The 21,758-nt window shown below is 39.0% G+C and overlaps 1 protein-coding gene across 2 annotated transcripts in view; it reads left to right on the plus strand.

Annotated features, from left to right (window-relative positions):
• Window positions 1–16,855, plus strand: part of NXPH1 (neurexophilin 1) — a 340,316-nt gene extending 323,461 nt beyond the window's left edge. For both annotated transcript variants that reach the window (XM_065939237.1, XM_065939238.1), the window contains exon 3: window positions 14,983–16,855. In XM_065939237.1, the coding sequence (XP_065795309.1) occupies window positions 14,983–15,744 (762 nt within the window). In that variant the 3' untranslated portion in view covers window positions 15,745–16,855. The remainder of the gene's footprint in view (window positions 1–14,982) is intronic.
• Window positions 16,856–21,758: the final 4,903 nt, after the last annotated feature.

Consider the following 21,758-nt stretch of genomic DNA (forward strand, 5'->3'; position numbering starts at 1 on the left):
TAAAGAATAATTCCCTCTGTGTTATCATTTGCTTAGCTGAAAACCTATGACAACAGTCTCCTCATTTTGATTTCCTCTCCCCTCAGAACAGTCACTGTTCAGACTCAAGTCTTAGAAGGTCTGAGCCTAGGTTCGTGTACTTAGTCAATCCAGGAGACCCCAAGCTGTAGTTGAGATGCACTAGGTTACTGCCTCTTTGTTTTAGGGTTAGCAAATGATGGCAGATCTCCTTCCACAAAACTAAGAGCAGAGATAGGCCAGTTAAATATTTTGCAGTTGACACCCTGGTTCCAGTTTTGGTAAACTCTGAAAAGACATAAGGTATCAGCTCTCAATAAAAGGAAGCTTTGGAACTCAAGAAGAGTGGACTTAATACTAGGAAATCTTACCTATAGTTTTAACTCTGCCCCTAATCACCTTGGGAACTTTAGGTGAGTTACATCTGCTCTGTGAGACTCAGCTTCCGAAGTCGTGAAATGATTTTCAAGGTCCCTTTCAACTTCAGATATTTTGTGATTCTCTCAACAGTCATGGATTTTAGTGACACAGACAAAAAGCAGAAGTGTCATAAGTCATACTGTATTTATACTCTGTCAACTCTAAAGCCAAAAATGTCTTTAATAACAATTTAATTTGCACTGTTAATGAATGTTTTTATGGCTCAATTTGAACCTTTGCAAACACATCCATAAAACCGGTTATATTGTTTCCCACTTATGAAACCCCACTGCGTTTTCCAAGCAAGTGGACATTTATGTAAAGAAATAGCCTAATACATGCCTAACTGGCTGTTTCAAAGCAATTATTATTTGTCAATACAAGTGTCCACTCAAATACTGCAGAGAAAATGCCTCCAGAAAGTTTGGCTGACTCTTGGTGAAGGAACTTCCGCATTTAGCATCCCATCAGCATTTTCTTTCATTTCTGTCTTAGCATCAAATTTCTGGAAATTTAAGAGAGAAAATCCAGAAGATGGCACTCGCTTTCCTGCCATTCAAGAGACCACACTCATTGTTTCATTAAGCTTTTCTGATATTTGTAAAACTTCTAAAACACAGTTATGTTCATATAGGCATTTTTGCTCTTAATTCACTTTTTATTTTGACTTAAATAATACTCACATTTATTTAGAGATTTTTGATGTGACAGTCCTGACTGATTATAATAACCTGTAGCATCTACTCACTTGTATTGTCCTAGAAAAATATCACGTTTTTCCTTGCCTCACTGTAGATGTTACAGAATTACACAAAGCCTCCATGAAGGCTTACAATACAAACACATTTATCTATGTCAGAAAATAAGCTGTTTATCTGCTTATGAGGTAAGCTCATCTGTGAAGGAATAGCATCATGTGTAGATAGGCACTCCATTCAAACAGGCATTTATCCATGCAGCTGATAATTGTAGAGCACTTACTTGGAACCTGGGATTTTATGAAGTGCAGTAACAACGACTAAGGTATTGAATGACCAATCCCAACCTCATGGAGATGACAGTTGAGAGAAAGAAGATAGATAGGTAGGGATATAGGTATAGATATAGATAATAGTATTACTTTTATGAACAAATAGTACGAGGTGCTATGAGAGGATCAACCATTCCTGTAGAAACGGAGTTTAGGTTGGGCTAGAGGAGGTCTAGGGCTTCCCAGCTGGCACTGGTGGTAGAGAATCCGCCTACTGATGCAGGGGATGTAAGAGACCCGGGTTCGATTCCTGGGTTGGGAAGATCCCCTGGAGTAGGAAATGGCAACTCACTCCAGTATTCTTGCCTGGAGAATCTCATGGACAGAGGAGCCTGGCGGGCTATGGTTTATGGTGTCGCAAAGAGTTGGACATGACTGAAGCAACTTGCACAGCACAAAGGGTGACTGACAGTTAGCTATGCACATGGGAGTGGGTGGAAAGGATTCCAGGATGGAGAAGCAGCCTTAGCAAAGGTCCTGAGGTTGGAAGAAACGTATGTGTGGTTGCTCAGCTGTGTGCAGCTCTTTTGTGACCCTGTGGATTGTAGCCTGCCAGGTTCCTCTGGCCACGGGGATTATCCAGGCATGAATATTGGAGTAGGCAGCTATTCCCTTCTCCAAGAGATCTTCCCAACCCAGAAATTGAACCTGGGTCTCCTGCATCTCAGGCAGATTCTTTACCATCTGAGCCACCAGGGAAGCCCTAAAGTTGGAGGAAAGAGAACACATAAACATAAAATATCTGATGTGATCTGAACTCTGAGGACAAAGTGAAGAGTAGCCCAAAATGCAGCTAGAGATGTAGAAATATGTTGCATTGACCTAGACTCTTTTCCAATCAGTTCAGTTCAGTCGCTCAGTCATGTCCTACTCTTTGCGACCCCATGAACCGCAGAATGCCAGGCCTCCCTGTCCATTACCAACTCCTGGAGTTTACCTAAACTCATGTCCATTGAGTCGGTGATGCCATCCAGCCATCTCATCCTCTGTCGTCCCCTTCTCCTCCTGCCCTCAATCCCTCCCAGCATCAGGATCTTTTCCAATGAGTTAACTTCACAACAGGTGACCAAAGTATTGGAGTTTCAGCTTCAACATCAGTCCTTCCAGTGAACACTCAGGACTGATTTCCTTCAGGATGGACTGGTTGGATCTCCTTGCAGTCCAAGGGACTCTCAAGAGTCTTCTTTTCCAATAGATAAGTATAAATACCTTAACACTGAACATACCCTCTATGGGGAATCAAAGGCTCACAACAGCTTCTTTAGTTGGCGATGACTACGGTAGTAGTTCTTTGAGCAGCAGTTACTCCCTCCTAGTCTCTGCAGCTCATAGAAGAGGTCGATCCCAGGGTCTGTGTCAGTTAGCAGGTACCATGAAGTTTCCAGGTCCATCTTCTTTCTTCAAAGAGCTCTGTGACCCTTAGTGACACCATTCTGCCTGACTTCCGCACCAGGAATAGAGACAGCTGTCAGATGTCCTAGCTGCGCCCTCTAGTGGCAGTGTTACCCAGCTCTTTTGAAAAGGACAAACTCCCTCTTGGAATCTGGAGATTTGAGTGAGGACAATCGGGGAAAGCGGAGAGAGGAAATTCTACTCTAACAGTCTTTCTTTCAATTCTCCTGTGATTCCCTCCGTCCACAGTGTTCACAGCAGTTCACACTAATGCTGTGACAGGTCATTTTAAAGTACATTAAAGGTCACAGGGATCTCAGAGCCCTCCTTGCAGACACACTTTCATCTGACCTTTCTATTGTGACTTCTCTTGCAGCATCCTCAGCCTCTTTGGACCCTGTTTGCTCTGTTCTCTCCATGACCCATCTCGTCTCCGCCTGTAACATAATCTGGGTGAACATCCTTCTTTGATTTAGTGAAACTGTCCACTTAATTCCTTTGGTAACAAAAAGAGCCCAGTCCTTTTCCTTTGGGAATCTAGGTATATCACTCAGTTTTACATCTGATCAACTTTAAAGGCACAGCACCTAAACCCAGAGGCCATCTTTTTCCTTGTATGTGAGATCTCCTTGCCTAAGCATCCCTTTCCCTCAGCACTTGTCTCTTTGATATGAAATTCCACATGCTGTACTTTGAGAAGCTGGGAATAGACCAAAGTAAAATATAGCCCAGGCTCCTGGTGCATCTGATTCCCACACTGGCTGTAATTGAGTAAGAGATCTGTTTTTCCCAAGTGCTAAGAGTCTTACCTGGCAGAAACAATTATCAAAGACTAGATGCTAATCTTCTCACCAGAAGGACTTTAGAAAAGAACAGATTGGTTTAAGAGCTTTCAAGGGAATTCTTTTGTCTAGACATAGTGAGAAAGCTTGAAGTTCCCTCAGTCCTTGAGTTGGGTCCTCCCTGAGCTACACCCAAGTGCCATTGTGGGGCCTGTGGCTGTGGGCTGGATGCTCTTTACCACATCTTGCTGTGACAAAGGCATGATCTAAAGATATATATTTACTCAGCGTCGAAAGGTTTTACCTAACTCAAGCTCCAGCATCACCATCCTTTGATAAAAGAGTGAGGGGTCAGTTCTCTCTGTTGGTCTTGTCTGTTCTCAGCGGATTTGTTCCACTTCAGGAAGTTGGGGCGGTTTACAGGACTTTTCCAGGAGTGTAGAAGGACTTTATTTCTAGGATCTGCATGCCCTTTTGTATTTCTCGATGGTCTTTCTGCCTTGTCCACTCTGTACGTGGGAAGCTCTGAGCAGTGTTCCTGTACTGTAGTCTGATAAGAAAGAGGCCCTAGAATAATTCTGGTATAAATCTAGGATCTCAATAGTACCAGGGTGATATTCCACTGTAACTAGTCTCTATCACTTTCTTTATATAACGACTTCTTCCTCTATTAGAAGACTTTCAGATCAACCTCTGGATAATCAAAGGGTGTTGAGTAGAATATTGTCTCAAGAACATCAAAGTTATTATTTCCTCAGGATTTTGAGCTTCTATTGGATAAAGTGAACTATTATTACTACCCAGTATGTTCTCATATACCAGCATTGTATTTGAGAACATATGTATGTATGAGGAAGAAGAAGAAGAAGTGAAGTCGCTCAGTCGTGTCCGACTCTTTGCGACCCCATGGACTGTAGCCGATCAGGCTCCTCGGTCCATGGGATTTTCCAGGCATGAATACTAGAGTGGGTTGCCGTTTCCTAGGTCACTGGAAATGGGATTGAAAGGTAAGTCAGTCTTTCCTCTTTTGGTCCATTTTAGAGAGGTCTGTACCTTGTTTGACTTTGAGAAGCTAGAAACATCCTAAAACCTCCATGTTACATGTCTTATTATGGACAATCACGCATATTGGCCTCCAATTCAGATAGAAAGACCCTGGGTTTAACACAGCTATTCCTACATATGCAATATTTGCCTTTTCTTTGAAGACAGCTAGATTTATTGACAAATTAAAATCTCTTTATGGATAATGAGAAAATAACACTGAAGTGGCTTTGTTTCAACCAAGAAATAGTTTCTCAACATGTTATTTTAAATGTTTTGTTTATTATTATGACCAGGTACCCAGGGTCCCTCACATGGGATATTCCTTATACATTTTAAATGAACATATTGTAAAATACTAAACAAAGAAGTAACTTTGGCAATGCAAAGCTGGGTAAGGTAATCTGCAATTAAGTTTTGAGAGAATGGGTTAAGTGGGGTTATAGAGAATATAATTTTTAATTTCTCATCAATGTTAATGTGTCTATATGTCAAAACTTATGTGTATATCTATATAAAGTATGCAGAAGGGAAGAGACAATATTTTTGTAAGATGAGAAATTCTGTTTCTCAGCAGCAGAAACAATAGTTCATGGCTCTTCTCAAGGCATGCTTTCCCCCTTGCAAGTAAAGAAACAAAAACATTTCCAAGATAATTTCATGAGAGGACCTAAAGGAGGAAAAATCAAAAGGAAAACCAATTTTCATAGTTACACAAGCTTGCGAGGTGCTCAATGATCCACGAGTTAGATCCAGTCTCCGATATAATAATTTGAAGGGACTCGTTCAGGTCCTATGTTAAAAGTGAGTCATCCTGCGTGGAGTCATGAAAACTCATGGAGTAACATGCCTAAAATTCTTAGCCACTTCTTCAAACTGATAGAAACGTACCGTGTTTTTAGTTTTTAAGGATGATGTGGAATGTCCAGTCTGATCAATATATCTTCTCTTAACGTTATGCTAAAGATGCTTACATTTGCCAGCACTAAATTGTAACATACAGAAACAGTGTGATCTCCGCACGCCCCCCCCCCCTCTGCTAAAGATGACCACAGAGATGTTGCAATTATACTCACTTCCATCACAGTTTGTTTGGCCCACTTGAGCAAGTGTGATGTCTCCAGTGAGAAGGTGGGGTTATAATGCAGGGTGCATTCTGAAAGCCTTGTTTTCCTTTTCTTTGGGGTTTCATAACCTACTTCAGAGTGTTAGCTCTCAAGTGTTGAACTCATACTGCTTCCCCTATTTTTATTTCTGCAACATATAAAATCTTTTATGTTCACAAAAACCCAGTGAGTGAGGTGTCATCTCTACTTCCTAGTTGGAAAAAATCTGACTCTTCAGGTTATTGATAACAGATTTTGGGTTTAGTCCTGTGATCTCTGACTGCAAAGTCCGTTTTCTTAATTTCTGTGCTTACAGCCTCCAGCAACGGCTACGCTGAGAGAGGCTTGGGGATCTTTTCCTGCTTTTCCACTGTTAATGCAGTGTGGCTGCCGCTGGAGCACTGCTTTGTAGCAGAAGGAAATGATGTATTTTTGATGTATTAAAATACTAACCCATTTCCTCTGGCTTATCACATAATACAGGCACTCTGAGAATTGTCGGTGAAGTGTAGGTTCTAAACTTGTAAGAGAGCAACCTCTGTGGGCCACATGTTCTACCAAAATCTTGGTTGTGGCTAAAGAATCAATGAACCCTCCTGAAACTAATGTAACTAAGACTATAAACCATGTATATAATTTATTGAGTGCTTACCCTATGCGAGGTAGTCCTTTCCTCAAGTTACAAAATGGAATAATACAGAAAGAACATCCCCCAAAGGGGGTTATAGTCCTTTTGGGGGAACGCTATGAAAAGGAGCCTAGCATGGCTGTGAATATCTGCATGCTTTCCCCTAAACTAGTTAAGAAAAGATCTGGAGAAAGCATGAGCACATGTAGCTCACCTTATGAGATTTCATAACACCTGAAGCGGAAAAATATCCTAGCTCTTTTGGAGAGAGGAAAAAAAAATCACAGAACAAAAGGAATTGAAAGATGAATGACTATTCTGCCCAATGTAAGCCTATGGCCAGTAAAGACATTTTTAGGCATAGACTACTCGGATAGCTTATCCCATGTGAACTCTTTTTTAAAGGATCACACAAATCTATACAACCATAGACATGAAAATCCAGAAGAGCGACGAAGCTATCTGAAGCAATAATGACTAGAAAAACTAATGGAATGAAGGTTAAAAAAATGTCTGTGAAACAATGTAATGATTAAGGATCTATCACAAAAGGTAACTCCAAAATAGAAATATTATACATTTATATTCTAGAATTCTATTTCCTATTTAATAAAGATGATATACCTTTATGAACTAAGAGCTATGCATCTCAAAGATTGTTGATTGGAAAAAATACAAAATGCAAGTCATAAAATACAACAGTACTGATGTAAATATTTATACATGAAAAATAGTGAAAATGTTTAGGAACAATATACATCAAAAATTTGAGGTTTTATCTTTACAGAGAGAGCTGGGATTATAAGGGAGTAGGGGTTAATTATGAAGATAGGCTTTTAATTTTTACTTCATAAATCCTCTAGTGTTTAAATGTTTTGATAAACATATATTAATGTATAATTGTATATGATTAAAATAATATTAAAAATAAAGGAGATACCCAGTGGAATAATAAGCAGTAGCTCTTTCACTTACCAGGAGTAATCTTGAACAAGTTCTTCTCAAGCTTCCATATCTCTGCCTGTAAGTTGAAAATAACAATATTGTCTGTGAGTCAGTGAATGAGTGTGTGTGTGTTTGTGGTTTAAATGAAGTGCAATGCCATATGTAAAGCTAATTACAGTGTCTGAAGATAGTATGCCCTTAACCAATAGCAGTTGATAGTATGCGATGTATATTCAATGTAGCAAGTCATAAACTGCCAAAAGGAAGTTGTAATCACAGAGCAAGGTCGTTTTGTTGATTAGTTATTCACTGATGAGAGATGTTGCTTAAGCATCAGGTTATCCAGAATTTTTGTTTGGCTTAAATATTCATACAGTTGATGAAATAAACACATGATTTTCCAAGTAATCTTGAGATAATTTATATTGAACAGTAATAGATCAACAGTAAATGTGAGGGCTGGTAGAAATTAAAAGGCACCTTATTGCTCTTTTATAAAAAGATACACAGACCATCTGAAGGTGTCTCTAGTCGGAGATGTAGAGGGACCTGTTTACATAAAACCTCATAAGGCCAGGAGCATAGTTGAAGTGTTAGTGAAGTATCTCTTACAAAGGTGATGTCTTTCAACAATATTTTAAGAGATAATATATTGACATTGGGATTATAAGCCTGTAATGAAAAGATGTCAGAGAAAGCAATGTGAAGGCATGGCCCTGAGAGATAGAAAGGAGGAGCTAGACCAAGGGGTCTCCACTCTTTATGCTTACCCCCCCACCAGTCAGTAGCAGTCTCTTCTCTCTAGCCCCCCCACACAGGCCCTGCCCCAGACAAGCTTCCTTAATGCTAGATTCAAGCTCTGTCTTTGTTTACGCTTGAAGAAAATGACCCTTGTCTTTGCACCTATTTTTGAATGTTGTCAAAAGAAACATGTGCTTTAATATGCATATGCCTGATCATGGTAAGAGTCTGTATGATTCTCATTGTTTCTAAAGCAATTAGACAACTCACATAATTTGTGGAAACGGTATGATTGGACTAGTGAGTGGGTCAACTCCTTTGGAGTGGGTGTTGTCCACTTCTTAAAATTTTTATTTTTAAGGCATTGGTCACTTTTTTAAATTAATTAATTTATTTCAATTGGAGGCTAGTCCTAAGTCCTGGGTGTTCATTGGAAGGACTGATGGTGAAGCTGAAACTCCAATACTTTGGCCACCTCATGCGAAGAGTTGACTCATTGGAAAAGACCCTGATGCTGGGAGGGATTGGGGGCAGGAGGAGAAGGGGACGACAGAGGATGAGATGGCTGGATGGCATCACCAACTCAATGGGCATGAGTTTGAGTAAACTCTGGGAGTTTGTGATGGACAGGGAGGCCTGGCGTGCTGCCATTCATGGGGTCACAAAGAGTCAGACACGACTGAGTGACTGAACTGACCGACTGAGTTGCTTTACAATACTGTGGTGGTTTTTGCCATACATTGACATGGCTCAGCCAGGGGTGTACATGTGGCCCCATCCTGAACCCCTCTCCCACCTCCCTCCCCACCCCATCCCTCTGGGTTGTCCCAGTGCACTGGCTTTGAGTGCCCTGTTTCGTGCATCAAACTTGGACTGGTGATCTATTTCACATATGGAAATATACATGTTTCAATACTATTCTCTCAAATCATCCCACCCTCGCCTTCTCCCACAGAGTCCAAAAGTCTGTTCTTTATATCTGTGTCTCTTTTGCTGTCTCACATATAGTGTTGTCATTACCATCTTTCTAAATTCCACATATATGTGGATAAATTCCATAATATACTGTATTGCTGTTTTTCTTTCTGACTTACCTTACTCTGATAACAGACTCCAGTTTCATCCACCTCATTAGAATTGGTTCAATGCGGCCACTTTTGACTTGGAAAATTATATTCAGTTAGGAAGTATCTTTAGTGCTTTCACTGTTATAAAAAAATGACTCTTGGTAGAAAAAAGTTCACAGTGCATTGCCTTTTCGGAATTGAGTTAGTTAGCAATTGTCAGATTTTTCTTTTGGGCTCATTTTATGCCATAGTCTTCACCACCTCTGTCATCATTCTGATATACTGATGTGAAAGGATCTTTAGGTGACTTTTCAGAAGAAACTCTTCTCTTATGTTTGTAAAATCAATGATAGAAGGTGTTCTGAGTCTAAGATTATTTAAAAAATATATGTGTTTATTCAGTAAGGCTCAAAATCTATCTCAATTTTATGTGTACATTTATGTGTTTCAAAAATGAAAATTCTTCATATGTAAAGCAACATAATAGAGTGAGAAAGCCAAGAATTCTTGATTGCATCTGGGAGCAGATGTATTAAGATAGTTGCACTTCTTTTTCATCTTACATCATGTTTTTACCATCACTAAAACTTGCTTTAAGATGGTCCTTAGTAGTTAATTTAAAAGTCAGGAAACTTCTTTTCAAATGTTTATATACTTTTTTAACTTTTTACTTTTGTATTTCTTACAGATGCAAGAAAATTCATTAATTCTCAACTTTTTCACATTCCTGCTTAGCCAATATATACCAATATATATTGTCAAATTGAGCTAATCCTGCCCCTGAAATACCTTTTATATCCATTTTTTTTCTTTCTCTTTTTCTCTGCCATTGCCTTGGTTCAGGCTCATTTACTTTCTCAAAAGGAGTATTACAATTTGTTATTTAACTAATTATTCCCTCAGGGTTTTTCCCTACCAATCTACCTTTCAATGTCCAATCAGTGATTCTTTTAGAGCCAGGATGACCTAATTAAAAGTAAAATATGACAAAATTTAAGGACTACTCATTATCTATAAGATTAATTTTAAATACCTGCATAAATTGACCCTAGAACCTTCACAAGTTGACCCTACCCTACCTTCTTTGAAATGAAAAGCAAAGGAGAAAAGGAAAGATATACCCATTTGAATGAAGAATTCCAAAGAATAGCCAGGAGAGATAAGAAAGCCTTCCTCAGTGATCAATGCAAACAAATAGAGAAAACAACAGAATGGGAAAGACTCAAGATCTCTTCAAGAAAATTACAGATAATAAGGGAAATTTTCATGCAAAGGTGGGCTCAATAAAGGACAGAAATGATATGAACCTAACAGAAGCAGAAGATATTAAGAAGAGGTGGCAAGAATACACAGAAGACCTGTACAAAAGAGATCTTCATGACCCAGATATTCACGATGGTGAGATCACTCACCTAGAGCCAGAAATCCTGGAATGTGAAGTCAAGTGGGCCTTAGAAAGCATCACTATGAACAAAGCTAGTGGAGGTGATGGAATTCCAGTTGACTTATTTCAAATCCTAAAAGATGGTGCTGTGAAAGTGCTGCACTCAATATGCCAGCAAATTTGGAAAACTCAGCAGTGGCCACAGGACTTGAAAAGGTCAGTTTTCATTCCAATCCCTAAGAAAGGCAATGCCAAAGAATACTCAAACTACCGCACGATTGTACTCATCTCACACTCTAGTAAAGTAATGGTCAAAATTCTCCAAGCCAGGCTTCAGCAATACGTGAACCCTGAACTTCCAGATGTTCAAACTGGTTTTAGAAAAGGCAGAGATCAAATTGCCAACATCTGCTGGATCATCGAAGAAGCAAGAGAGTTCCAGAAAAACATCTATTTCTGCTATACTGACTATGCCAAAGCCTTTGACTGTGTGGATCACATGAAACTGGAAAATTCTGAAAGAGAGGGGAGTATCAGACGACCTGACCTGCCTCTTGAGAAACCTGTATGCAGGTCAGGAAGCAACAGTTAGAACTGGACATGGAACAACAGACTGGTTCCAAAGAGGAAAAGGAGTACGTCAAGGCTGTATATTGTCACCCTGCTTATTGGACTTATATGCAGAATACATCATGAGAAATGCTGGACTGGATGAAGCACAAGCTGGAATCAAGATTGCCAGGAGAAATATCAATAACCTCAGATATGTAGAGGACACCACCCTTATGGCAGAAAGTGAAGAAGAACTAAAGAGCCTCTTGATGAAAGTGAAAGAGGAGAGTGAAAAAGTTGACTTAAAGCTCAACATTCAGAAACTACGATCATGGCATCTGATCCCATCACTTCATGGCAAATAGATGGGGAAACAATGGAACCAGTGGCTAACTTTATATTTTTGGGCTCCAAAATCACTGCAGATGGTGACTACAGCCATGAAATTAAAAGACGCGTACTCCTTGGCAGGAAAGTTATGGCCAACCTAGATAGCATATTAAAAAGCAGAGACATTACTTTGCCAACAAAGGTCTGTCTAGTCAAGGCTATGGTTTTTCCAGTGGTCATGTATGGATGTAAAAGTTGGACTATAAAGAAAGTTGAGCACTGAAGAATTGATGCTTTTGAACTGTGGTGTCAGAGAAGACTCTTGAGAGTCCCTTAGACTGCAAGGAGATCCAGCCAGTCCATCCTAAAGGAGATCAGTCCTGGGTGTTCATTGGAAGGACTGATGCTGAAGCTGAAACTCCAATACTTTGGCCACCTGATACAGAGAGATGACTCATTTGAAAAGACCCTGATGCTGGGAAAGATTGAGGGCAGGAGGAGAGGGGGACGACAGAGGATGAGATAGTTGGATGGTGTCACTGACTCAGTGGATGTGGGTTTGGGTAAACTCCGGGAGTTGATGATGGACAGGGAGGCCTGGCATGCTGCGATTCACAGGGTTGCAAATAATCGGACATGACTGAGGGACTGAACTGAACTGACCTTTGTGTTCTGCCAATCTCTTGCAACTTCTGTTTACCCTTCTGTCAATTCTCCCTGAACTTCAGAGATAAGGAACTATTTTCCATTCTTACATTTGACATGTTCTTTTTCAACTTTTTACTTTTGTGTAGTATGTTCCTTATACTTAGAAGAACTTCTCTGGCCTTTTCATTATCTGTTGAAATCCTAAACCTTTTTTTTTTTTTTTTTAATCTCCCAGATCTGAGTATAATCCCCTCTGTTATATCTTCTCTACCTTTTAACTTAGACTCTAAAAATATTGTACCTAGTGTTGGTCACATCACTATACTCCTGGCTTAACTAATTTCACTATTAGATTGTGAACATCTTGAAAGAAAGAACCACATCTCATTTGCCTTTGTATTCCTGTTATTTCACTCAATATTAGCAGAATCTCACTATATAGTTATTGAATTAATAAAGCAAGATGAATCAAGGGCCCTTCCTGATTTTTCATTGTTGGAACTCTCCTAGACATTGCCCTGCTTCTCTCCGAGCCTAAATGGAAGGGAGAGTAAGAACAGGCAAGGCAGTGCTGATGACTGTCGCCTACTTTGATTCTGTACCCAAGCTCAGATGTTGCAGAGAGGCCTCTTGACTGCACCACTAGAAGCCTTTCACATCACACCATTGAGGGCTGATAAATTCATTGCATTTGGTCCTTGAACAGTGTAATAGCTGAAGTTCTGCTCATGTTTTATTCATCTGAATTTTGCTAGCTACTCAATGTGTCATGTTTTTAGGTTGTGGTAGCAGCCTAAATACTTTAGAAAATATATATGTGTGTGCTTAACCACTTCAGGCTTCCCTGGTGGCTCAGATGTTAAAGAATCTGCCTGCAATGCAGGCAACCCGGGTTCCATCCTTGGGTCGGGAAGATCCCCTGGAGAAGGAAATGGCCACCCACTCCAGTATTCTTGCCTGGGAAATAACATGGACAGAAGAGCCTGGAGGGGGCGCTATGGTCCATGGGGTCGCAAAGAGTCAAAAACTACTGAGACTAATGCTTTCACTTTCTTAGTCGCTTCAGTCCTGTCCAACTCTCTGTGACCCTGTGGACTGTAGCCTTGCCCACCACCCCCACCCCCCGCCCCAGAACCTCCCATCCAGGTTCCTCAGCCCATGGGCTTCTCCAGGCAAGAATAATGGGGTGGACTGCCATGCACTCCTCCAGGGGATCTTCCCAACCCAGGGATCGAATCTGCCTCTTATGACTCCTGCACTGGCAGGCAGGGTCTTTATCACTAGTGCCCCCTGGGCACTATATATATTCTCATATGTGTATATACATGTTTAAATGGTTTGCTTTAGGTTTTGGAGTATGTATTAATAAAAGGGAGATTTCCTTATAAAGATACCTTTGCTCTCAGATCCTATTGTCTGTTATTCATTTACATAAAATATTACCCCGTGGAATTCAGAGGTGAAATGTTTGAGGATGATAATAGTTAGAAATACTAATGTTGAACACTCATCGTGTCCACGTTCTGTCCTTCAGTGCTTTTAATGGACTGTCCGATTTAATTCTTCAAACAGCCATGTGAGGAAAAGGGATATCATTTTTCTACTCTGTGGAAGAGAAATACAGAAATGTACACAAGTCAAGCAGCTGGCCCAGATCATACAGCTGTGAAGGATCATAGCCTGCATTGGGATTCAGGGTGTCTGACTCCAGAGCTTGCACTCATAATTACTACAGCTGTGGAGAGTATAATTTAGATGTAAATTTCTATTCTGCCTGAAAATCAGAGGTTGTTCTGCTGTCAGAATCTTAGCATCCTGTTAAGTCGATTCATTTTTTTTTTCCCTTGAAACCTGCCACTTCCTTTTTTTCCCCCCTCTTTTACTCCCTATATTCTGCTGGTAAATGCACTCTAAGTCCCTTTTACTTCTTCTGTAGGACAGTTCCATTACTGCTTCATGAGCCAGTGCACCATGGATTCATCTCATTATACTCTGTCTCCTTGATCAGCTATGTTGTTGCTGAGATACAAGTACCAAACTGTTATCAAATACATTTATTCTTTTTGCCACCCGAAGAATGGGAAATTATCTGTGTAATTTGAGAGACTGGGATATGTATTTATTTCTTTTATACTAAGGATAAATATAGAGGCTGCAGTAAGAACAAAGACAGTAGAATTAGTCAAGTACAGATTTAGATGTTTGACCAATCAATTAGATTCTATTGAAACAAAACAAATACACAGGCCAAACTAAACTTTAAAATCAAAAGGTCTGTACTACTCTTATCAATCAGCATTTGTTTTACTAGATCACATTTACATCTGTTAATGGAAAATTTATCTTATACAGTATGTTTCTTGCCAATAATAGGTGATCATAAACAAGTTATTTTGTTTTGACCAGAAAAACATATTCTAGAATCTCCCTGCAAAACTAACTTTTCCTATGTGACTGTGTCATGGACTACCAAAAGTCTATAGAATATCAGTTGATATATTTCTGAGAATCATACCATTTTAAAGCTTGTGGTGATTTCAAAGTAAAAAAGTAACATAATTCTTTGTAAAGTTTTATTTTAAAAGTGTTTGGATTTGGGCTCTGAGAAGTAATTCAAACATAAATCACACTAAGGTGCTTTGTTGTATTCATGTTATGTGGCCCTTTTCAAAGTCAGTTTTTATATTGTCTTTCTGTCATGTTTAATGGTTTTTATCCACCTCCTCTCTCCCATCCTTGTATAAAAATAGCAGTGGTATTCAATCACAGCTTAATAAATATTGGCCAAGTGCTGAAGATACTTGAATCCCCAGCCACTGAAAGAGGGCTTGAATCTTTGTGTTACATGTTCTCAGATACAGAGATGTAAACACCATTTTTCTGTTCCATTTTCAGGTCACATGTGCCAATTTAACAAATGGTGGGAAGTCAGAACTTCTAAAATCAGGAGGCAGCAAATCCACACTAAAGCACATATGGACAGAAAGCAGCAAAGACTTGTCTATCAGCCGACTCCTGTCACAGACTTTTCGTGGCAAAGAAAATGATACAGATTTAGACCTGCGATATGACACCCCAGAACCTTATTCTGAGCAAGACCTCTGGGACTGGTTGAGGAACTCCACAGACCTTCAAGAGCCCCGGCCTAGGGCCAAGCGAAGGCCCATTGTTAAGACGGGCAAGTTTAAGAAAATGTTTGGATGGGGTGATTTTCATTCCAACATCAAAACAGTGAAGCTAAACCTGTTGATAACTGGGAAAATTGTCGATCATGGCAATGGGACGTTTAGCGTTTATTTCAGGCACAATTCCACTGGTCAAGGGAATGTATCTGTCAGCTTGGTACCCCCTACGAAAATAGTGGAATTCGACTTGGCACAACAAACCGTGATTGATGCCAAAGATTCCAAGTCCTTTAACTGCCGCATTGAGTATGAAAAGGTTGACAAGGCTACCAAGAACACACTCTGCAACTATGACCCTTCAAAAACCTGTTACCAGGAGCAGACGCAAAGTCACGTGTCCTGGCTCTGCTCCAAGCCCTTTAAGGTGATCTGTATTTACATTTCCTTTTATAGTACAGATTATAAACTAGTACAGAAAGTGTGCCCTGACTACAACTACCACAGCGACACACCTTACTTCCCCTCCGGGTGAGGACGAACGTGGGGGTGGGACTGAGACCGAGGAATTCAAGGTCACATGACAGGGCTGCCACCTCGAGAAGAAGGTCCCATCTGTTGCCTGGAATGTGTCTACACTGCTGCTCTCGTCGACTGACTGCAAATACGCTCGTGGAAAACAACCTGATGTAATTTCTGCCCAGTCAGCTTCATCTCTTGGTATAGTCGCAAAATCACCACAGATTCTAAAGCCACACCTGAAGACACGCTCTCACACATAGACGTACACCAACTCACTCGCATACACATTTCAGCCGGCGTCTGTCATGATTCCTGTTGAGAGGGCTTTCATTGTCTGCCTCATAATGGTTCAGGATAAACGATCATCAAGCAAAAGGATTAACTAGACAGTGAATGGTTTTTAGCACTTGCTGTTATGGAAATCTCTCTTTAATGTCTTGAGTACATGCTAATCAATAGTCCCCACTCATGCATTTCTACTGCTTGGAGTAGCTGTACTGGTAAATACTACTGTAGGAGTATAATGCTTGTTAAAATGGAAAAAAAAAAATGTGTTTTTAGAGCTCAGTATTCTTTATTTTATGAACACAACAAGTGTAGTAATTTTTTCCAGCATTCAGTAGGCACATTCAAGGTGATCCAAGATAGCTCTTTTTTCTATGGAGGGAGCCTGTTCTCAGTAAAGATGAGCAAACATTTGGAATTTACATGTGGGCAGACACTGGACTATAGCTTTCATCACTAGTCACTGGACTTTGGCAAAGTCGGGACCAGCTAAGGCTGCTTAAAACAAGTTCTGATCATTATATAAGAAGGGAAATGCCTGACAGACACCATGTAAGTTATAAGTGTCTGTCTTATCTTTACTAAACATATTGTAACAAATTCAATATCCTAGTCTTCATTTGTATGAATGGTTTGTATTGTACATAGTTTAACCAAGTGTAATTTGAGCTGCTTATTAATATTAACTTGTACTTGTCTCTCTGCTTGTTATTGGTTTAAAAAGAAAAAAAAAAGGATATGAGGAATCCATTCTATCGATGTAGCTGTGAACTCCATTAAAAAGACAAACAATGTACAAAGCATTTATTCAGCTCAAGTATTGTTGAAGCCTATACATATACAACATTACAGTCTGTCTGTATTTAGATATTTTATTTCTGGACAAAATGAAATGTACATAAAAATAAAATGCTTAAAGTTGAGTTTCAATATGTACTTGTGTAAGATGGTGATTTAACTGGTTCTGACAAGAAGAATGTGCTGGAAGACAGTCATGGTTTTGCATCTCATGTCTCTAAATTTTGTATAGGACTATCTAAATTGTTATTAGTTGCCTAGTCAAAACAATTTAGGAGTCTGAGTCTCAAGCCTGGGAAACAGTTGTGGCATTCAGTATCACACACATTTTTGGTTTGTTGTCATGCTAGTTGTTCAAGAATACCAAAACTATCAATGAACATAAAGAGATAATTGAGGTCTCCTGAATTAATTGTAGCTAGTTGTTTCTTAATTTTCTTGTACAGCATCTTTATTTAGTAGGATGTTGAGAAGGTATTTTTTTCTTAAAAGAAAGCCAAAATGTCTGAAGATTGTGGCTGATTTCCCCTGTTTCTACCATATCTACTCAACTGAGGAAATGACAATAGTAGTGGAGGGCTTCGATGCTCAATTTGCATATAGCAAAAGAGATCAATTTATGTATAAAGCATTATTTTTGGACATTAAACTTTATTTTTAAAAAGTAATTATGATACACAATCCCAGCATAATAAACAAGAAGAAATACATTAAGGTAATATCCCATATTTAAGGTCACAAACTGGGGATTGGGATATGAAAAGTTTCAAAGGTTAGCCAAAGAAGTCAAATTAAAAACATTCACTCATTCTCATCTTCCCATCATGCTGCAGAGGAATGAGTATGTTTCATATAGAAAATGATGGAAGTGCTACAGGGAACCCCATACTATAGAGTTCTAAAGCAAGAACTCAGTAACTGGTTTGACTAAAGAGAACCTTCAATTGCCAGTCAAAGGCAAATCATTCTGTCCAATGTCGATCTCTCAAATCCCCCCAATATAACTAGACAACCATTTATATCAATGTATCAATTAATGTGCCATGGGATTTAGAAGCTAATGTTAGAACAGACTTCCCTGGCATGATTGGCAAGAAGAGCTTCTTGAGTCCCAGTTGCATAATATATTTTCCACAGATAAATCTTACTATTCTGGGGTTTATTTATCAAAATGGTCATTTAGGAGTTAATTCTCTCTTAACGAAAAGGAGAGTAAGTCAGAAAGCAAAAATCTTTTATTTTTTTATCATTTGATTAGTGGCCTGTGACTTTCATTATGTGGTCTAATCTGCCCTGTGATCCGACATTCAAGATGAGAAGAGAATATGCTTCAGTCTTCACCCGTCTGCCCTACTTTCAAAGTCCCTTTGAAATATTGCTTTTGTTTTTATGAACATATAGAATGCAGCAAATAAAGCATTGAGTTATTTTTCTGTAGTTTTTTTTTAGAAGAAAAAAAGAGAAAACTCCTAATGAAGATTTCAATTTTTAAAAATCCAAACTTTGGGGATTCTTTTCGGAACCTGTACTCACATATCCTAAACTCCTATATCACTAACACCTCCATCTGTGATATACATGTCATGATGACATAGAAGTATGATTCAAAAGATAATTTACTTGTATCTAATATACTCTTTCTGTTTTAGATAAGGAACTGGATGATGGACTGTGATGAATATGAAGGTTCAAAGGTTCAGATGGAAAACTATTACTAGGGCAACTTGTTGCTTCAACAAACTGGTTACTTAAGTTTTAATTATGCTAAAAAATCATTTGTTATTTGGAAAAAATAAATTTTAAGCTATACTAAGGAAATTGCTTTTTCTTACATTTGCTAAGCTATAGAAAAAAGCACATCAAGGTGGAAGTAGATAGCATCTGGTGCAAACATGGGTTTGTCGTCACCTATTGTTATTTTCAGAAGCATTTTAGTATGATTGAAATTATTATAAAGAAATGATTATTGCAGTGATATTGCCTCATGAAAGGAAAATGATACGTTACCAGTTTATATAGTTATGATAAAAACAATGAATTGTCATGGTATGGTTTCAACTGGGCATTTTGGGGTCACTGACTCTTGTGAGAATTTCTCTGCATGAGTAGAAGGGGCATAACTATTAAAAGTACAGTACTAAATTCTGGAAGTCATTATTCTGAAAGAAATAGAAATACTTGTTAAACTTAAAACTGTGGAGAGGAATCTTCAGGTTCCTACATTTCAGCAATAAACTGTAAGCCATATTTTTGCACAGAATAGATTAAAACAATCATAAGAAGCCTGAGAAAGTGTTTGTCTTTTCCCTTTTCTCCACTGCTTTACATGTAAGAAGCAGCTTAACCAATATGAACAGTTGTTTGGAAAAACAATTTGCATCTCCACCATCGACTCTGAATGCCAAGTTTTAGCCTGAAGCAAAATCAAATGTCTGTGTTTATTAACTTCTGAGAGATTAGGTTGATGTACTAGTTTCAGACATTTATTGGTATTTATTCGATTGGTCCATCTATTTTATCTTTAAACTTTTATTCAAATGAAAATCAGTAGATGCATTCAAAAATTAAAAATTTGAAAACATTAATTTGCATAGAAATGTTTACTATTTACTTAGTTTGTAGGTGACAAAAATTGAGGATGTTAACAGTCAGAATTGAATCCTAAAAAACTGATTGCTAGGTCAGGTTTGCTCAGGTGTCCCATGCATATCAAAGAAGGATTTCAGGGCTTGGGAGCAAAGGAAACAATCCTTCTCAGTTTAAAATTGTGATGTATCATTAATTTTTATTTCCTATACCATCAAATAACAAATAACCAAATAACAAATAAACCAAATTTGTTTTAGGTAACAAATTTACAATTACTTTTATTTTTCCTAGAATGGCAAAGAGCAGACATCCCATGAGAGTTTTAGTTTCAATGTTTGTGTGAACAAAGTCTAGAGGAATCACCTGCAGTTAGGAGACTACTACTGCCAAGTAACTGGCCAAGTGTCCTGAGTTTGATGAAAAGCAGTTTCATGTTTATAATTCTGCATTTACAGGATCATGCTTTTTATTACTGCTGGATTGCAGGATGACGCTAAAGGCCCTAAAAGTGACAGATGAGAAGGCTTAGAGACTTCCTTTCTTTGACCGTAGTGGTTGTCCCAGGTGGAGGTGCCAAGAGTACATTCTCCTAAAATTAGACATGTAACCAGAGCTCTGTCCACATCCTCCTCACCTAGCAGGCACTGAATTTCTGTTTGCTATTTCTACTAAGGGCTCTAAATAGATCACTGGAGTTACTTATTTCTGATACACAAATTCCTTGATTCAAACATAGGAATAAATTTGGCCATGGAGATAGTGACTGTTTAAAGAAATACTGCTAGAAAGTTGTAGAAAGCCTCTATTGTCAAATAAGTATTAAATCTATCTATATACCCATCTATCTATCTCTGAATCTGCTATTGTTTGTTTTTACTGCCAAAATTCATTTTGCCAATTTTCTGCATTCCAGATTTATTACTATAATGAATTTCTTTTCTGCATTTTATAAAAATTTCAGTAGAAGGCAAAAAAGAGGCTAATGGTGTTTAGTGTAAGATAGTAGTCCAGTTTTTATTCTTTCATATGTGACTGTCCAGTTTTCCCAACACCACTTATTGAAGTTTTTTTAGTAAAACTAAATGCTGCTGCTGCTGTTGCTAAGTCGCTTCAGTCGTGTCCGACTCTGTGCCACCCCATGGACTGCAGCCCACCAGGCTCCCCTGTCCACGGGATTCTCCAGGCAAGAACACTGGAGTGGGTTGCCATTTCCTTCTCCAAAACTAAATGTGAACTTATATAAATTCAAGTTTCCCCCAAGTGGTTGCTATAATTCCAAATTATCCAAAAGTTCATCTGTTTTCCAAAACGGCACAAGATTCTGATCCATAGTGGGTATATGTACAGAACTCAGGGGTTTTCTGAGGGTGGTGGAACCCATCTTTGCATTTAGATTCCCTGTGAGGTCATAACTTCAAGGGGACCTGTATTTCTTAAGAGCTGTTGCAAAACACAGGGACTCATTTTTCTCACTTTTTAACAGAATAGGGTACTTACCAAAAAGAGTTAACAAAGAAAATAGAGGTATGCACAATAAAGTGGGAGAGCTCAAAATACAAAGGTCGTGGAGCCTGGACCCAGGACAGACTCACTCTCAAATCCCAGAGTGGGCAAGAAAGCAAGGAACTCGGTGGACCCTGTAGGTACCAGCATGAGTTGGCTCACCAGCCTCCTCGGAGTCCTAACGCCACCTTCCCTCAATCCCACTCTTGATGCTACAAGCTGCCAAAAGTTCAGAAGCAACAGAAGTAAAACCAGTAATTCCTTAAAGTAGTGATTAATAAAAGTTTATTGTGTACACACCAAAAGGACAGTTTGCAAACTGAGAACAGTCAACCCCAAAACACAGACCAAGGCTCAGGAGTGCAATATTATAAAGCAGCTTATGTAGTGAGACGGCAGTGATTGTGAATCTTTCCTAGTGACTGGCTATCGATTTGTATTTTCTTCAATGATGGGAAATGAGTCAGAGGTTACCTCATAGCAATATTGGGAACCAGTTTTTAAGTTTTGCCTCCAATTCCTAGAGCCATAAGCATGAAATGACCCAGGACAAGTTCGTATTGCAAAATAAACCAACATAAGCTTTGTTTGGATGACTCAAGTGGTTTTATCCTCTCACAGAATTTTCAAAGCTGGTCTCTGCTGGGGTTTGATTTTAACAAGAAAAAAAAGATGGCTCCCACCTGCTTTAATGACAGTGCCTACCACCTCTATTGTGAGAGAGGATCCCAGCAGGCCCTTCCCCTCAGTCTACCTGCTTTAAAATTAGCAAATGAGCTTGTTTCACACAAAGTCTGGCACTTCTCCGAGGACTGCTTCTGTGCTGGGTGCCGTGGCCGGTGAGCCCTTTAA

This window comes from Muntiacus reevesi, chromosome 6 (assembly GCF_963930625.1).
Source record: "Muntiacus reevesi chromosome 6, mMunRee1.1, whole genome shotgun sequence".
Taxonomy (NCBI): Eukaryota; Metazoa; Chordata; class Mammalia; order Artiodactyla; family Cervidae; genus Muntiacus; species Muntiacus reevesi.